The following is a 13,712-nucleotide window of genomic DNA, read 5'->3' on the forward strand; positions in this document are numbered from 1 at the left end:
GTTGTGATCTGCCACTAGATGGCACACAAGAGTTCACAACATTTTGCTTGAAATAGAGGATGGACATCCTGGATCAAGAAGCCGATTTGAAGTGCGGAGCCTGAAATGCGTGTTGCCTGTCTTGGTGTGACGCTAGACGCCAGAGTAAGCCGGTGCAAGCGAGTCTGATGAAAAAACACTGGGTTTTGACCTGTGAATGAAGCAGTTTACTGGAACTGTCTGGATGGCATAGCGTACCGGTAAGTTGGATCATCGTCACTTGTGTGCATATACCCGTGGAGGATGGGTGAGATTGCTCATTGAGCAGAACTTTACACTGCTGTTACATGCTGACTGGCGGACTGTGGTCCTTAAGTGCCGGTCCCAGCCCTTACACCTTGCACATTACAGCTATGCTGTGGACATTGACATCTATGCTTACCTTACGCTTCTAACAAGGCAACCCTCCTGCATGAACTGCATTATCATACTTCCCACAAGCTTTTGCATTACACACCGCTTGCATATAACCCTGCTGCTTTCACATCTCAACTCATAGCTACTATATACCCACCATTATGACACATGTCGAAATGTTGAACATTTCATTCAAAAGGGTCTGGTTCATAAAAATCTTGGACTGACGTCTACACCTTATATCTGTGTACTGGGAACGTCCAGTATCACTGTTTCTTTTTTTGTTTCTGTGTATTTGCATCCTAGATGTATTATGCATTACATTTACTTTTTGTTTCTTTGCTGTATTCTTATGTAATGCACATTACAAGAACACGCTGCTCTCTAATTGGCAGATTGCTGTAGGAGGGCCAAACAGAGCTATACAAGTCTTACTTGTTCACTGTTTGTTTGTCAGAGGAAGGGGCTTGTTTACCCCGAAACGTCACATCAAAATAAATTGGTTTGTTTGTTGACTAAGACCAGCGAGTACTTTATGCTCTTTCTGGATAGATTATATATAAATATATATATACACACATACATATACATATATATATATATATATATACACACACACATACATATATATATATATACACACACAAATATATACACACACACATGCACGCACACATTTGTAGCATGTACATAGTGCTCTTCTATACGCAAGATATATTACATACTTAATGTCCTTGTATTATTGTGCACAAATGATATTTTATACATATACATACACACACATTAAACTACATACATTTGTTATTAAATCAACTTCTGTAATTGTATACTTTTTGCCAGAGAACAGAACTGCAGCATGGAAGTTTCAGGATCGCAAAGGTGGTTATCAGAACCCCATCGAGAGGTATTTATGCAATATAGTAGGAACACACTGCTTACCTATCCGTTGCTGCCTGTTCACGGTGCAAACTGTCCTCTGTGTGGTGGCTGCTCTCTCTCCTCCGTTTCTTCTTTTTTTTATGTTCTGTCTTGTGCGCTACTTCACTGGGGCTTCTTGATCTAGCTGAACGATCTGTAGAGCGGTGTCTTTGTCGGTGGTGGTGCCCTGAGGTATGTGTTTGATCTTTACGTTCTGTTCTGGTTTTATCGGACACATAATCATGTCTTTCCTCTTTTTCCAGGTGAGAGCCTTTTATCTCCACCCGCTCTCTCTCTTCTCTGTGTCTCTTTTTCTTTTTTCTCTTCCTGGAGCTCATCTCCTCTGTGGTTGCTGTTTTCATGCTGTCGCTGACATCATAATCTCTTGATTTGGATTTCTTTTTGTGTTTTGAGGGACTGGGTGGACTTTCGGTATGTGATACACTATCCTTGCTCCCATGATATGATTTGATAAGTGAAGCCTCATTTTGTGAGTTATGATTGGATGAGTGATTGACTGAGGTGATGCGATGGGTCCCCTCTGGACTTTGTTTTCTCTGTTTTTCATTTGATTTGTGAGCTTCATATTTATTGGAAATGTGAGTACAATCTCCGGGGGACCCCTCGACAGATGAAGAGCACCCTCTGTAAGAAAACAAAAATTTATAGCAAAATGGGAGGCGTTCTTGAGTGTTTAAAGGGATAGAAAGGATAAAATTCAACTGTGCATTGGGTGTATTTCAAGTTTAGAGAGCTAGTGGTGGTGTTTATTGTGCCTATAAAGACTTCATTTGTGTAATATTAGCCGCTGCTGACTCTCTGAGCAAGCATGGTGTTTGAACACTGGTGCAACAAGGCACTCAAAGCATATGTGCGTACGTCACTGAAAAACAGTTATTACTTTTACTACAAGCTTTTTTGCTAATGGAAATATACTGCAAACATGCATCTATTTAAAAATGAAATGCACCCATGTACAATTTAAATTTTTACCTTTCTATCCCCTTTAACAATGAACTAATACTCAGCACTAAACCAAACCGTTAAAGGAATAGTCTAGTGAAAATTAAACTTTCATTATTCAGATTGGGAATATAATTTTAAACAATTTTCCAATTTACTTCCATCACCAATTTGGCTTTGTTCTCTTGATATTCTTAGTTAAAGACTAAATCTAGGAGGTTCATATGCTAATTTCTAATCCCTTGAAGACCGCCTCTTAGCTCAGGGCATTTTGACAGTTTTTCACCACTAGAGGGTGTTAGTTCATGTGTTTCATATAGATAACACTGTGCTCACGTACGTGGAGTTCCTAGGAGATAGCACTGATTGCCTAAAATGCAAGTCTGTCAAAAGAACTGAAATAAGGGGCAATTTGCAGAGGCTTAGATACAAGATAATCACAGAGGTAAAACATTTATTAATATAACTGTGTTGGTTATGCAAAACTAGGGAATGGGTAATAAGGGGATTATCTATCTTTTGAAAAAATAAATATTCTGGTATAGATTGTCCCTTTAGGCAACTTTCTAATATACTCCTGGTATCAATTTTTCTTTGTTCTCTTGGTATCTTTATTTGAACGTAAGCTTAGGAGACAACCCATTTTTGGTTCAGCACCTGGGTAGCGCTTGCTGATTGGTGGCTACATTTAGACACCAATCAGAAAGTGCTACCCAGGTGCTGAACCACAAATGGGCAGGCTCCTATGCTTACATTCCTGTTTTTTCAAATAAAGATACAGAAAGAACAAAGAAAAATGTATAATAGGAGTAAATTAGAAAGTTGCTTAAAGTGATGGTAAATCCTAGTGTTTGTGAAACGCTAGGATTTACTATTGGAACAAATAAAGGCTCCTTTATTTGATTTCCCGCATGGATATTGGATAAGAGTTGGAAACGTCAATCTCAGTCAAATAGCGTTCTGCCGTGGGCTGCCTGAGCAGCACAGTGCAGCGAAGGCTGCAAACAAAAGAGCTTTCAGCATTAAGTATGCTATACTTCATGACTGAAAGTGCCCTTTATTTCTTCTAATGGTAAATCCTAGCGTTTTAGAAACGCTAGGATTTATCATCACTTTAAAATTCCCTGCTCTATCTGAATCATGAAAGTTTAATTTTGACTAGACTATCCCTTTAAATATGTAGCAGCGGTGGAAAAGGCATGTAAAACAGACTGGATCCTAAAACCTTGCGGTTTGTAGATCATTCTTCCCTGACATCTAAAGGCTCATTGTGGGTAATATTTTAAATAATTTTGCTAAATTTTGCCTACCCATTCAATACTCCCCATGTAAGTGACACACACTAAATACATTTCATCCACACTCCACTAATTATGGGTGCTGCCATTTTGGAACCTAGGTTACACTTTAGATATCTGAAGAAAAAGTTGCTGCGCATGTGCAAACAGGTCAGCACTGGAATACAGAGAAAGACTGATTTCAACATGCGTAACCTATGACTAGAGGGAGGAGGGAAAAATCTCAATAATATGATTATAATATTTGTTTAGTGTTCAGTGTCCCTTTAAATCTAAAACGCACACAAAAAAAAATCAACATTTTGAAATAAACAGAGGGGCATAATTTGAAAGGGATTAATCCCCTCTTTCTTAAGAGGGGTATTGTGTTTGTGTTGTATGCTATCTTTAGAAAATTAAGACTACTTGGAGCCACTTTATCCAATGGAGTAAGCACATTAAGTAGGTAACAGTCATTTTATGGTAATCATCTACTAATGACAGGGGCATGAGTCCGCAAATAGAAAACAAAAGGCTCTTTCCAAAATTGGTTCTTACACCCCAATGTTTGGCTTAAAGAGGAAGAAAGGTGCTCCAAAAAGGCTAAATTCCTCTTTAGTAAACATATCCCTAGGGTCTACTTTAGGCAAGAGATCACAATTACCCTGGAGGATTGCCCACTCACATGAATGACAAGCTAAGCATTTTTGGTGTAACGTGGAAGACCACATTAAAAAATATATAACAAATATGTAAGGGTCCATACACAACCAAGTTAATTAGTGTACATTATGATAGTGGCATTTGTATTTGTCTAAGTGACAACTAAAATGTACATGCCCTAGTTAACAAGGCTAAAGATCACGAAAAAAATAATACAAAAACATTCATGTAAATAACTATTACACATAGGTGTAAAAACATCACTATATCAGTCAGCGCAGAGTTATTAGATCACCAAATTAAGTGGAAAAAAAAGAAAAAGACAGTTGCTTACTTAAAATTCCGTAGCGCTGAGTACAGAGATGGGTATACAATGACAAAGAGTTGTGATAAGATGCAAAAACATAGACTAAACAAAAACAGAATTTATGCTTACCTGATAAATTACTTTCTCCAACGGTGTGTCCGGTCCACGGCGTCATCCTCACTTGTGGGAATATCTCTTCCCCAACAGGAAATGGCAAAGAGTCCCAGCAAAAGCTGTCCATATAGTCCCTCCTAGGCTCCGCCCACCCCAGTCATTCGACCGACGGACAGGAGAAAAAAACAGGAGAAACTATAGGGTGCCGTGGTGACTGTAGTTAGAGAAAATAATTCATCAAACCCGATTAAAAAACCAGGGCGGGCCAGAGGGGCGGAGCCGGCTGCTGCCATGAGTGCAGCGTAAATCCGGAGCTCCGTGTTGGCCATCCATTAAACTTCAACTATTCCATTACAAACATGTCCAAATTAACCCAGTTGTGCCCACAAAGATCAATGAAGAACTGGAGCTGATGGACATTATTGAAATTCGAAATAGTATGCAAGATTGGTAATGTAATCCAGCTGCTGAATCTCACCGGGCAGCATAACTGAGCAGATTTCCTTCCGCCATTGACAGAAGCACACCGGCCTCTCAACGGAGTATGGCAGGAGGCTCACTGGCATCGGACCGCACCGGACAGTCATAGATATAGGCAGACCAATCCCCACACCGGGGCCACCAACAGCAACGCAGGTATCTCTCTAGAGGCGCTGACACCGCCATTACCGCCGCAATATATAAGCTGCTAAAGGCGCGCTTTACACATTTTGCATAATCACCGCTGCCCCATCCTGATAACTAACCCTTTGGCCACTTACTTAGGGAGACTTCAACTGATGGCACACTTCTCCTAACTATAGGCCATAGCGCCCGAGCAGCTGCAGGGGAGGAGCATCCTCACGGAAGCGCACTAGCCGCCATAACAGCTCCTTAACAAAAAATACAAACAACAGCGGCAATACACGAAAAGCACTATAAGCTAATCAAAACTGACTTATAACAAAGCCGCCAAGACCCTGCTGCTGGAAACAAGTATCTAGGGCTAGTTGCCGGTCAACTATAAATAAACTAAACGCAATAAAGGAAAAGACCTATTTTGATTGGATATCAACCCATTAACCCCTATACACTTAAAAGTGCACCTGAAATACCGCCATCACAACAGAAAGATATGCACCTGCATGATTAGAACTATAAGTTGAAAGCCACAACACAGAAAGGACTAAAGCAATCACACTTCCAGAGTCTCTCACCTTACCTTTATTATCCCTTATATGACTGAAATCCTATGAAAGACACTTGCAAATCAGAATCTCTATTGATCATTATTTCCCAGAAGTAGTACTACAAGATCTGACCTCAAAAGATCTCCCATACCCTCCCCCCTACTTAGTTCACCATTATGGCATCGAGGAGGTTGAAACATGACAAACCCCTAAAAACTTCTGCATTAAAAACAGCTACCATCTCCTCCTACATGCAGACAACTGAGGCATCTGAAGCAAGAGACAAGAGACTCTCTACAGACCAACAGGCCTCAAATATGCCTACATCGCAGGACGAAGACACCAACCCCACCTCTTTAATTCTTCAAGGTCTACCCTCTAAGCAAGACATCGCAGACATTGTCCGCATGTGTATCCGCGAAGAGCTAACGGGTATGAAACAAGACATCCACACTATCGGTCTTCAGGTAGACTCTCTTGAAACTAATCAGGATGAGATAAAAGAAGATGTTCAGTCTCTCACTGACCAAGTAACCTCCCACCAAGAAACCATCACCATACTCCAAGAAAAACTTGAGGACCTGGAGAACAGGAGCCGCCGAAAAAATATAAGGATTAGAGGTGTTCCTGAGAGTGTCCTACCACGTGACTATCCGGTCTATCTACAGTCTCTATTTCAACAAATAAAGGAGTCTGCCTGCACCACGGATATCCAGTGGGTGCGAGCCCACAGATCTCTCAGGCCTAAGCCCCCAGACACCGCACCTCCAAGAGACATCATAATCCGCTTCAAAAATTTCCTAGAAAAGGAGATGCTCCTGAACCAATCCAGAAAGCTACAACCAATCAGATTCCGCGGCAGTGTTCTCCAGTTCTATCAAGATCTGGCCTCACAAACACTACAGAGAAGAAAGGAGTTCAGCCCATTGACTACCCTCCTCCGCAACAAAAAAATTCCATACAGATGGGGTTTCCCCACGCAGGTCTGGGTACTAAGAAACAACACCCGACTGACATGCAGATCCCCAGAAGAATCGGACTCTTTTTGCAAACAATTGGGGATAGACCTTCCGCCTGACACCATCACACAGAACAAGCCGGGACCCTCGACATCTAGAGATAACAGAGACCTGCCCACACCAGAGAAGACTGCCTCCAACAGACAGAGCAAAAACTATACCCAACCACAGTCCCCTCATGCCCACTCGGCACTACTATCTGCCCCAAAACAAGGCCAAGATACCTATAGAGACTCAACCCACTGAACTCTTGAATGTCTCACCATATGGACTGAAGTTGAGATAAGTATATAGAGATTGCCTCCATGTTTGCTCCCAGTTGATTGTTGTTATGCATTGATTTGTATTAGCAGTTATGTTTATTAATGTTGTAATAAGATAACCTCAATCCTTGGTACCACCCATCCTTGTAAGCTACCGGTGAACTAACCCTCAACCTACATGATCTGTAGATGCGGAAGGCCCCAACCCACCAGTGTTCGTTCTCTGTAAAGATAAATTACAGTTAAATCTCTGGAGGGGATGTATATACCCCGCCTCACCTCCATCCCCATCTGCCGCATCTGCAGAGCATATAGAACCTATATTACAATCACACAGCTAGAATAGAAAACCCTCGAGCCATCAGCATAGAATACATTTACTAGTGCTTAAGGGCACATGCCTTATACTAAGAGGAAATAACTCCCTGATATACTTGATTACGCCAGGTTTAAACATTCTCAAGGTCCGCTAAACACAGAAACCATTAAGCACCTGAGCCACAAACTCTATAAAAGCTACTGGGCCACTATAAATTATGGAATAGACAACCAAGGGTATATCCTCCAGGATTTAGCCAACAATTTTCCCCTTCACGAACGCTCTCAAAAATGACCTATATTAGGCAGAGAGCCAAATGTTTGTTAATTTTGTTCATTATGTTTAACATGTTTGTTATGCTTTGTTTTCAGAAAAAATGGTTTTACTGTTACAAGATTCATGTATACCTCTTTGCAACCTCTCCACTAGCTATAATTACCACTAGCATACAGACCACTCTCGAGTCCAGTACCAATCTATGCCCCAACACTCAAACATATCATAAGCACCCACAGCAATGCAATGCTAACACCGACAAATAGACCGGCCCCTCAACTGACCCTTCTAACTCAGAATGTAAAAGGGTTTAACTCACCGATAAAGAGATCCAAAGCCATATCCGATTTAACAAAGCGACACATAGATATTCTCTTCCTCCAAGAAACGCACTTCAAAGCACAACATATACCTAAGTATTTCGGCAAGCACTTTACCACACATTTCCACAGCACAGGCCCTACAAAAAAAAATGGAGTGAGCATTTTAATACACAAATCCACCCCTTTCACCATTATCAAAAAAGTTGCAGATCAAGAAGGGCGCTTCCTAGGCCTGATGGGCCTCCTGTATGGGAGACCTATAACCCTTATAAATATATATGCTCCAAACACCCAACAGCTTCCCTTTTTTCGCGCTATGTTCACAAAGATTTTAGATCTAGCCAAGGGCCCAATCTTTCTATCTGGTGACTTCAACGTCCCTATACAGCCTACTATAGATAGTACTAACACAAACATTCAAATCCCTAAGAAACTGTCCAAAACCATTTGGCAGGGAATGAAAGACATGACCCTTTATGACACTTGGAGATTCATGCATAGAGAGAGAAGGGATTACACCTTCTTCTCACACCCCAACAAGTCTTACAGTAGATTAGACTACATTTTTACTAACCAGAATGGCCTCTCCCATATAAATAGATGCGACATAATCCCCACCTTCTGGTCAGACCATTCATCGGTCCAACTTAAATTTACCTGGCCCAACACTCCCCTCACCCCTTACCAGTGGAAACTGGATGATAGCCTTTTGGACCACCCGGACTTAATCCCTAAACTCACTAAATCTATCGAGGAATACTTTGTCGTAAACTCACACTCAATTGATAACAACTTTGCTATTTGGGAGGCACACAAATGTGTAATTCGGGGGGAATTAATCAAAATCAAAGCCCATTATACACAGACCCACCGTAAACGGTACCTTGCACTCACAACAAGATACGCACAACTTGAACACGCACATAAGAAATCTCCGGCAAACGCTGAGATTCTAACCGAAATCCAAACAACCAGAGACGAACTGGATAACTTTTTAGATATGGAATACCAATCGCAACGTAGAAAGACCAACAGCATGTTTCATTTCGAAAACAATAGGGCAGGTAAACTTCTAGCCAGAGCACTAAAGAAAAAAAGATTCAAGTCACACATCCACGAGCTACAAAACCCAAAAGGGAATCCACACCAATCTACCCCAGAGATCCTTCAGGCCTTTCACGAATACTATACCTCACTATATAACCTGCAAAAAGATACCCCTGCCATAGACCACCCTAAAACACTAGCAGAATACATCACAACATACCCAACGCCAGAACTGACAAATGACCAGAAGAATCAACTTAACCAGCCAATATCCTCACGGGAAGTACAACTAGCGATTAAATCCCTGAAAACCGGGAAGAGCCCTGGATCAGATGGCTTTACAGCCAAATACTATAAGACCTTCTTATCCACATTGACACCCCACCTCACCACAATGTTCAATGAAGTGGCTGACGATAATCCCTTTCCATCCTCTATGCTAGAAGCCCTAGTAGTAGTACTCCCGAAACCAGGAAAACCCCCAAATACACCTGCAAACTTCCGCCCCATTTCCCTCCTAAATTTTGATATAAAGCTCTTCGCAAAGATTATAGCCACAAGAATAAATCTAATCTTACCCTCTATCCTGCACACAAACCAAGCAGGCTTTACACCCTCCAGGGAAGCCAGAGATAACACCACCAAAATACTAGACCTTATGGAATATACCTCCACCCAAAACATTCCGTCAATATTCCTCGCCATGGACGCAGAAAAGGCCTTTGACAGGCTTGACTGGTCTTTCTTAAAACAAACCATGTACACATTTGGCTTTCCCCAGGAAATTGTAGGCAAAATATTCACCCTTTACAACAACCCACAGGCCAAAATCAAATTAAATGATTCTATCTCACCTCCCTTTAAAATAAATAATGGCACTAGACAGGGCTGTCCGCTCTCGCCTCTTCTATTTATATTGGCAATGGAGGTGCTCGCCATACATGTTAGACACAACACTGACGTTCACGGAATAGAAATTGGACCCGTAACATACAAAATAACTTTATATGCAGATGATATCTTCTTAACGTTAACAGATATCGAGATGTCGCTACCCCCTTTGATCAAAACATTACAAACATACGGTAAATATTCCAACTTCAAAATTAACAACACAAAATCCGAACTATTGGCCATTCATGTACACCCAGAGGTAATAAACAACATAGAGCAACAACACCACTTCCATATACAGCCCAAGGCCATCAAATACCTAGGGGTTTACATCTCACCATCCGTTGATACCATAATATCTTTAAATTATAAGACCCTTAATTCGACAATTCAAACCACTTTCAGGGCATGGAACCGCAAACCCCTTTCCTGGTTAGGGAAAATCAACGCAGTTAAAATGATTATCTTACCAAAAATTTTATACTTTTTACAGACTCTCCCAATTCCCATCCCAGATCATATCCTATTCTCCTTACAAAAACAAATCAACTGTTTTATCTGGACACACAAAAGACCCCGCATTGCCACTTCCATTCTATATCGCCCGAGGGAAATAGGGGGGATTGGAGCCCCAAATCTAACACGGTACAGACAGGCAATTTTCCTCACACGAGTCGTAGACTGGTGCAAACATGGCGCGAACAAAGAATGGATCCAATTAGAACAGAAACTTTCAGATACACACTGTCTGTGCGGGAACTGTTGGATTCCCAAAGCACAGCGCAAACTACTACACACAACTCCTAGACTAGTGCATGAAACCTTTAGGCAATGGGACAAAATACTCCAGAAACACCCCAAAATTTCCACTATATGCTCTCCCTTGACACCAGTCAGCAAAAATACACCATTCTCATCCAAAATAAAAATAGAGGCCGCAACCCATTCCACCCCCCCTTTACAAAGCTCAATCCCGCACCATCTTCTATACAAGGACAGAGAGATCCAACCACAACAGGCAATTTGCGACATCCTGGGGACACACTTTCAAAATTGGTTCACCTATATACAACTGAAACACTATCTAACCACACACCCCCTCAAACTCCAGCTACAAAGGCCCCTCTCTCAATTCGAGGCAATATGCTTCCATTCCCATCCACAAAAGGGAATATTATCCTTAACGTACAAAATGTTATCACAGGTAGCTCATCTGACACCCCCTACATACGTAGCTAAATGGGAGACGGATCTAGAAGATACCCTAGACCCATCTGAGTGGAAAACCATTTTCCAACAGATGACGAAAGCTTCTTCGTCCATCTCGACCTTAGAGATGAACATCAAACTATTGAGTCGATGGTACTACACACCAGTTAGACTGCACCACTTATTTCCCAACACAACAAATACATGCTGGAGGGAGTGCGGGGAAACAGCAACTTTCGCACACATATGGTGGACATGCCCGAAAGCAACCTCCTATTGGGGCTCTCTCAAACCAGAAATTGAAAAAGCTCTAGGCACCCCGCTCCCATTCACGCCCTGGGTTTTTCTTTTCAACAAATATCCTAAAATCCCCTGCAAATTGAAACAAGCACTCCTCACTGTTATGATAAACTCTGCAAAAAGGCTTATCCCACTCAATTGGAAAAAAACAGATTTACCACCTCCAGCCGTCTGGAAAACCAAAGTCACTCACTACCTCCAACTGGAGAAATACCATTACACCTGCACCAAGCGAATAGAAGAATTCCAAAATATAATCTTCTTGTGGGAAGATTATGTAAACAGCCCATAGAAATCCATCCCCCCCCCTCCCCCCCCACTCCTTCAAAGACCAGACTACATAACATGACCTACACCCTCGATACCCATAGACCCAACCATCATAGGCGACATATATGTACAGCAGGGCCAGTCCATAGCAACAGAGAGGGCGCCAGCGCCATTCTACTTCTAGCCATCTCATACTCTCAGGCATCGGCAGATTGGTACTCCAGACCTAATCCACTTATAATAACTGATCTCGAGCTCTATCAACATGAATACAATCACTGTAAACATAACCGTATAACTGTAACAAAGCTCTATTTTTATTTTTCTTGTAACAAAAGATGTTAATTTGAACGTTTTCCTTCTGTTTTACCTATGTATACCATGGAAAATTCTTAATAAAGCATTTGAAAAAAAAAAAAAAAAAAAAAAAAAAAAAAAAAAAAAACCAGGGCGGGCCGTGGACCGGACACACCGTTGGAGAAAGTAATTTATCAGGTAAGCATAAATTCTGTTTTCTCCAACATTGGTGTGTCCGGTCCACGGCGTCATCCTTACTTGCGGGAACCAATACCAAAGCTTTAGGACACGGATGAAGGGAGGGAGCAAATCAGGTTACCTAAACAGAAGGCACCACGGCTTGCAAAACCTTTCTCCCAAAAATAGCCTCCGAAGAAGCAAAAGTATCAAATTTGTAAAATTTGGCAAAAGTGTGCAGTGAAGACCAAGTCGCTGCCTTACATATCTGATCAACAGAAGCCTCGTTCTTGAAGGCCCATGTGGAAGCCACAGCCCTAGTAGAGTGAGCTGTGATTCTTTCAGGAGGCTGCCGTCCGGCAGTCTCGTAAGCCAATCGGATGATGCTTTTAAGCCAAAAGGAAAGAGAGGTAGAAGTCGCTTTTTGACCTCTCCTTTTACCAGAATAGACGACGAACAGAGAAGATGTTTGTCTGAACTCTTTTGTAGCTTCTAAATAGAATTTTAGAGCACGGACTACGTCTAAATTGTGTAACAAACGTTCCTTCTTTGAAACTGGATTTGGACACAAAGAAGGTACAACTATCTCCTGGTTAATATTTTTGTTGGAAACAACCTTTGGAAGAAAACCAGGCTTAGTACGCAAAACAACCTTATCTGAATGGAACATCAGATAGGGCGGAGAACACTGCAGAGCAGATAACTCAGAAACTCTTCTAGCAGAAGAAATAGCAACCAAAAACAAAACTTTCCAAGATAACAACTTAATATCTATGGAATGTAAAGGTTCAAACGGAACCCCTTGGAGAACTGAAAGAACTAGATTTAAACTCCAGGGAGGAGTCAAACGTCTGTAAACAGGCTTGATCCTAACCAGAGCCTAAACAAATGCTTGAACATCTGGCACAGTTGCCAGTCGTTTGTGTAACAAGACAGATAAAGCAGAAATCTGTCCCTTTAGAGAACTCGCTGATAATCCTTTATCCAAACCTTCTTGTAGAAAGGAAAGGATCTTAGGAATTTTGATCTTATTCCATAAGAATCCCTTGGATTCACACCAGCAGATATATCTTTTCCATATTTTATGGTAAATTTTTCTAGTTACCGGTTTTCTGGCTTGAACCAGAGTATCTATCACGGAATCTGAAAACCCACGCTTTCAATTTCCAAGCCGTCAGCTGGAGGGAGACCAGATTTGGATGTTCGAATGGACCCTGTACAAGGAGATCCTGTCTCAAAGGTAGCTTCCAGCCTGGGAATGAGAGGAAACGGTGGAAACACATAAGCTAGGTTGAAGGTCCAAGGCGCTACTAGTGCATCCACTAGAGTCGCCTTGGGATCCCTGGATCTGGACCCGTAGCAAGGAACCTTGAAGTTCTGACGAGACGCCATCAGATCCATGTCTGGAATGCCCCATAATTGAGTTAACTGGGCAAAGATCTCCGGGTGGAGTTCCCACTCCCCCGGATGGAAAGTCTGACGACTCAGATAATCCGCCTCCCAGTTTTCCA

At 41.7% G+C, this 13,712-nt stretch overlaps 1 protein-coding gene across 1 annotated transcript in view; it reads right to left on the minus strand.

Moving 5' to 3' along the window:
• Positions 1 to 13,712, minus strand: part of USP36 (ubiquitin specific peptidase 36) — a 195,389-nt gene that overhangs the window by 59,622 nt on the left and 122,055 nt on the right. Inside the window, exon 15 of the mRNA XM_053706269.1 lies at positions 1,336 to 1,959. Coding sequence (XP_053562244.1) covers positions 1,336 to 1,959 — 624 coding nt within the window. The remainder of the gene's footprint in view (positions 1 to 1,335; positions 1,960 to 13,712) is intronic.

The sequence above is a fragment of the Bombina bombina genome, chromosome 1, assembly GCF_027579735.1.
Source record: "Bombina bombina isolate aBomBom1 chromosome 1, aBomBom1.pri, whole genome shotgun sequence".
In the NCBI taxonomy this organism is placed as follows: Eukaryota; Metazoa; Chordata; class Amphibia; order Anura; family Bombinatoridae; genus Bombina; species Bombina bombina.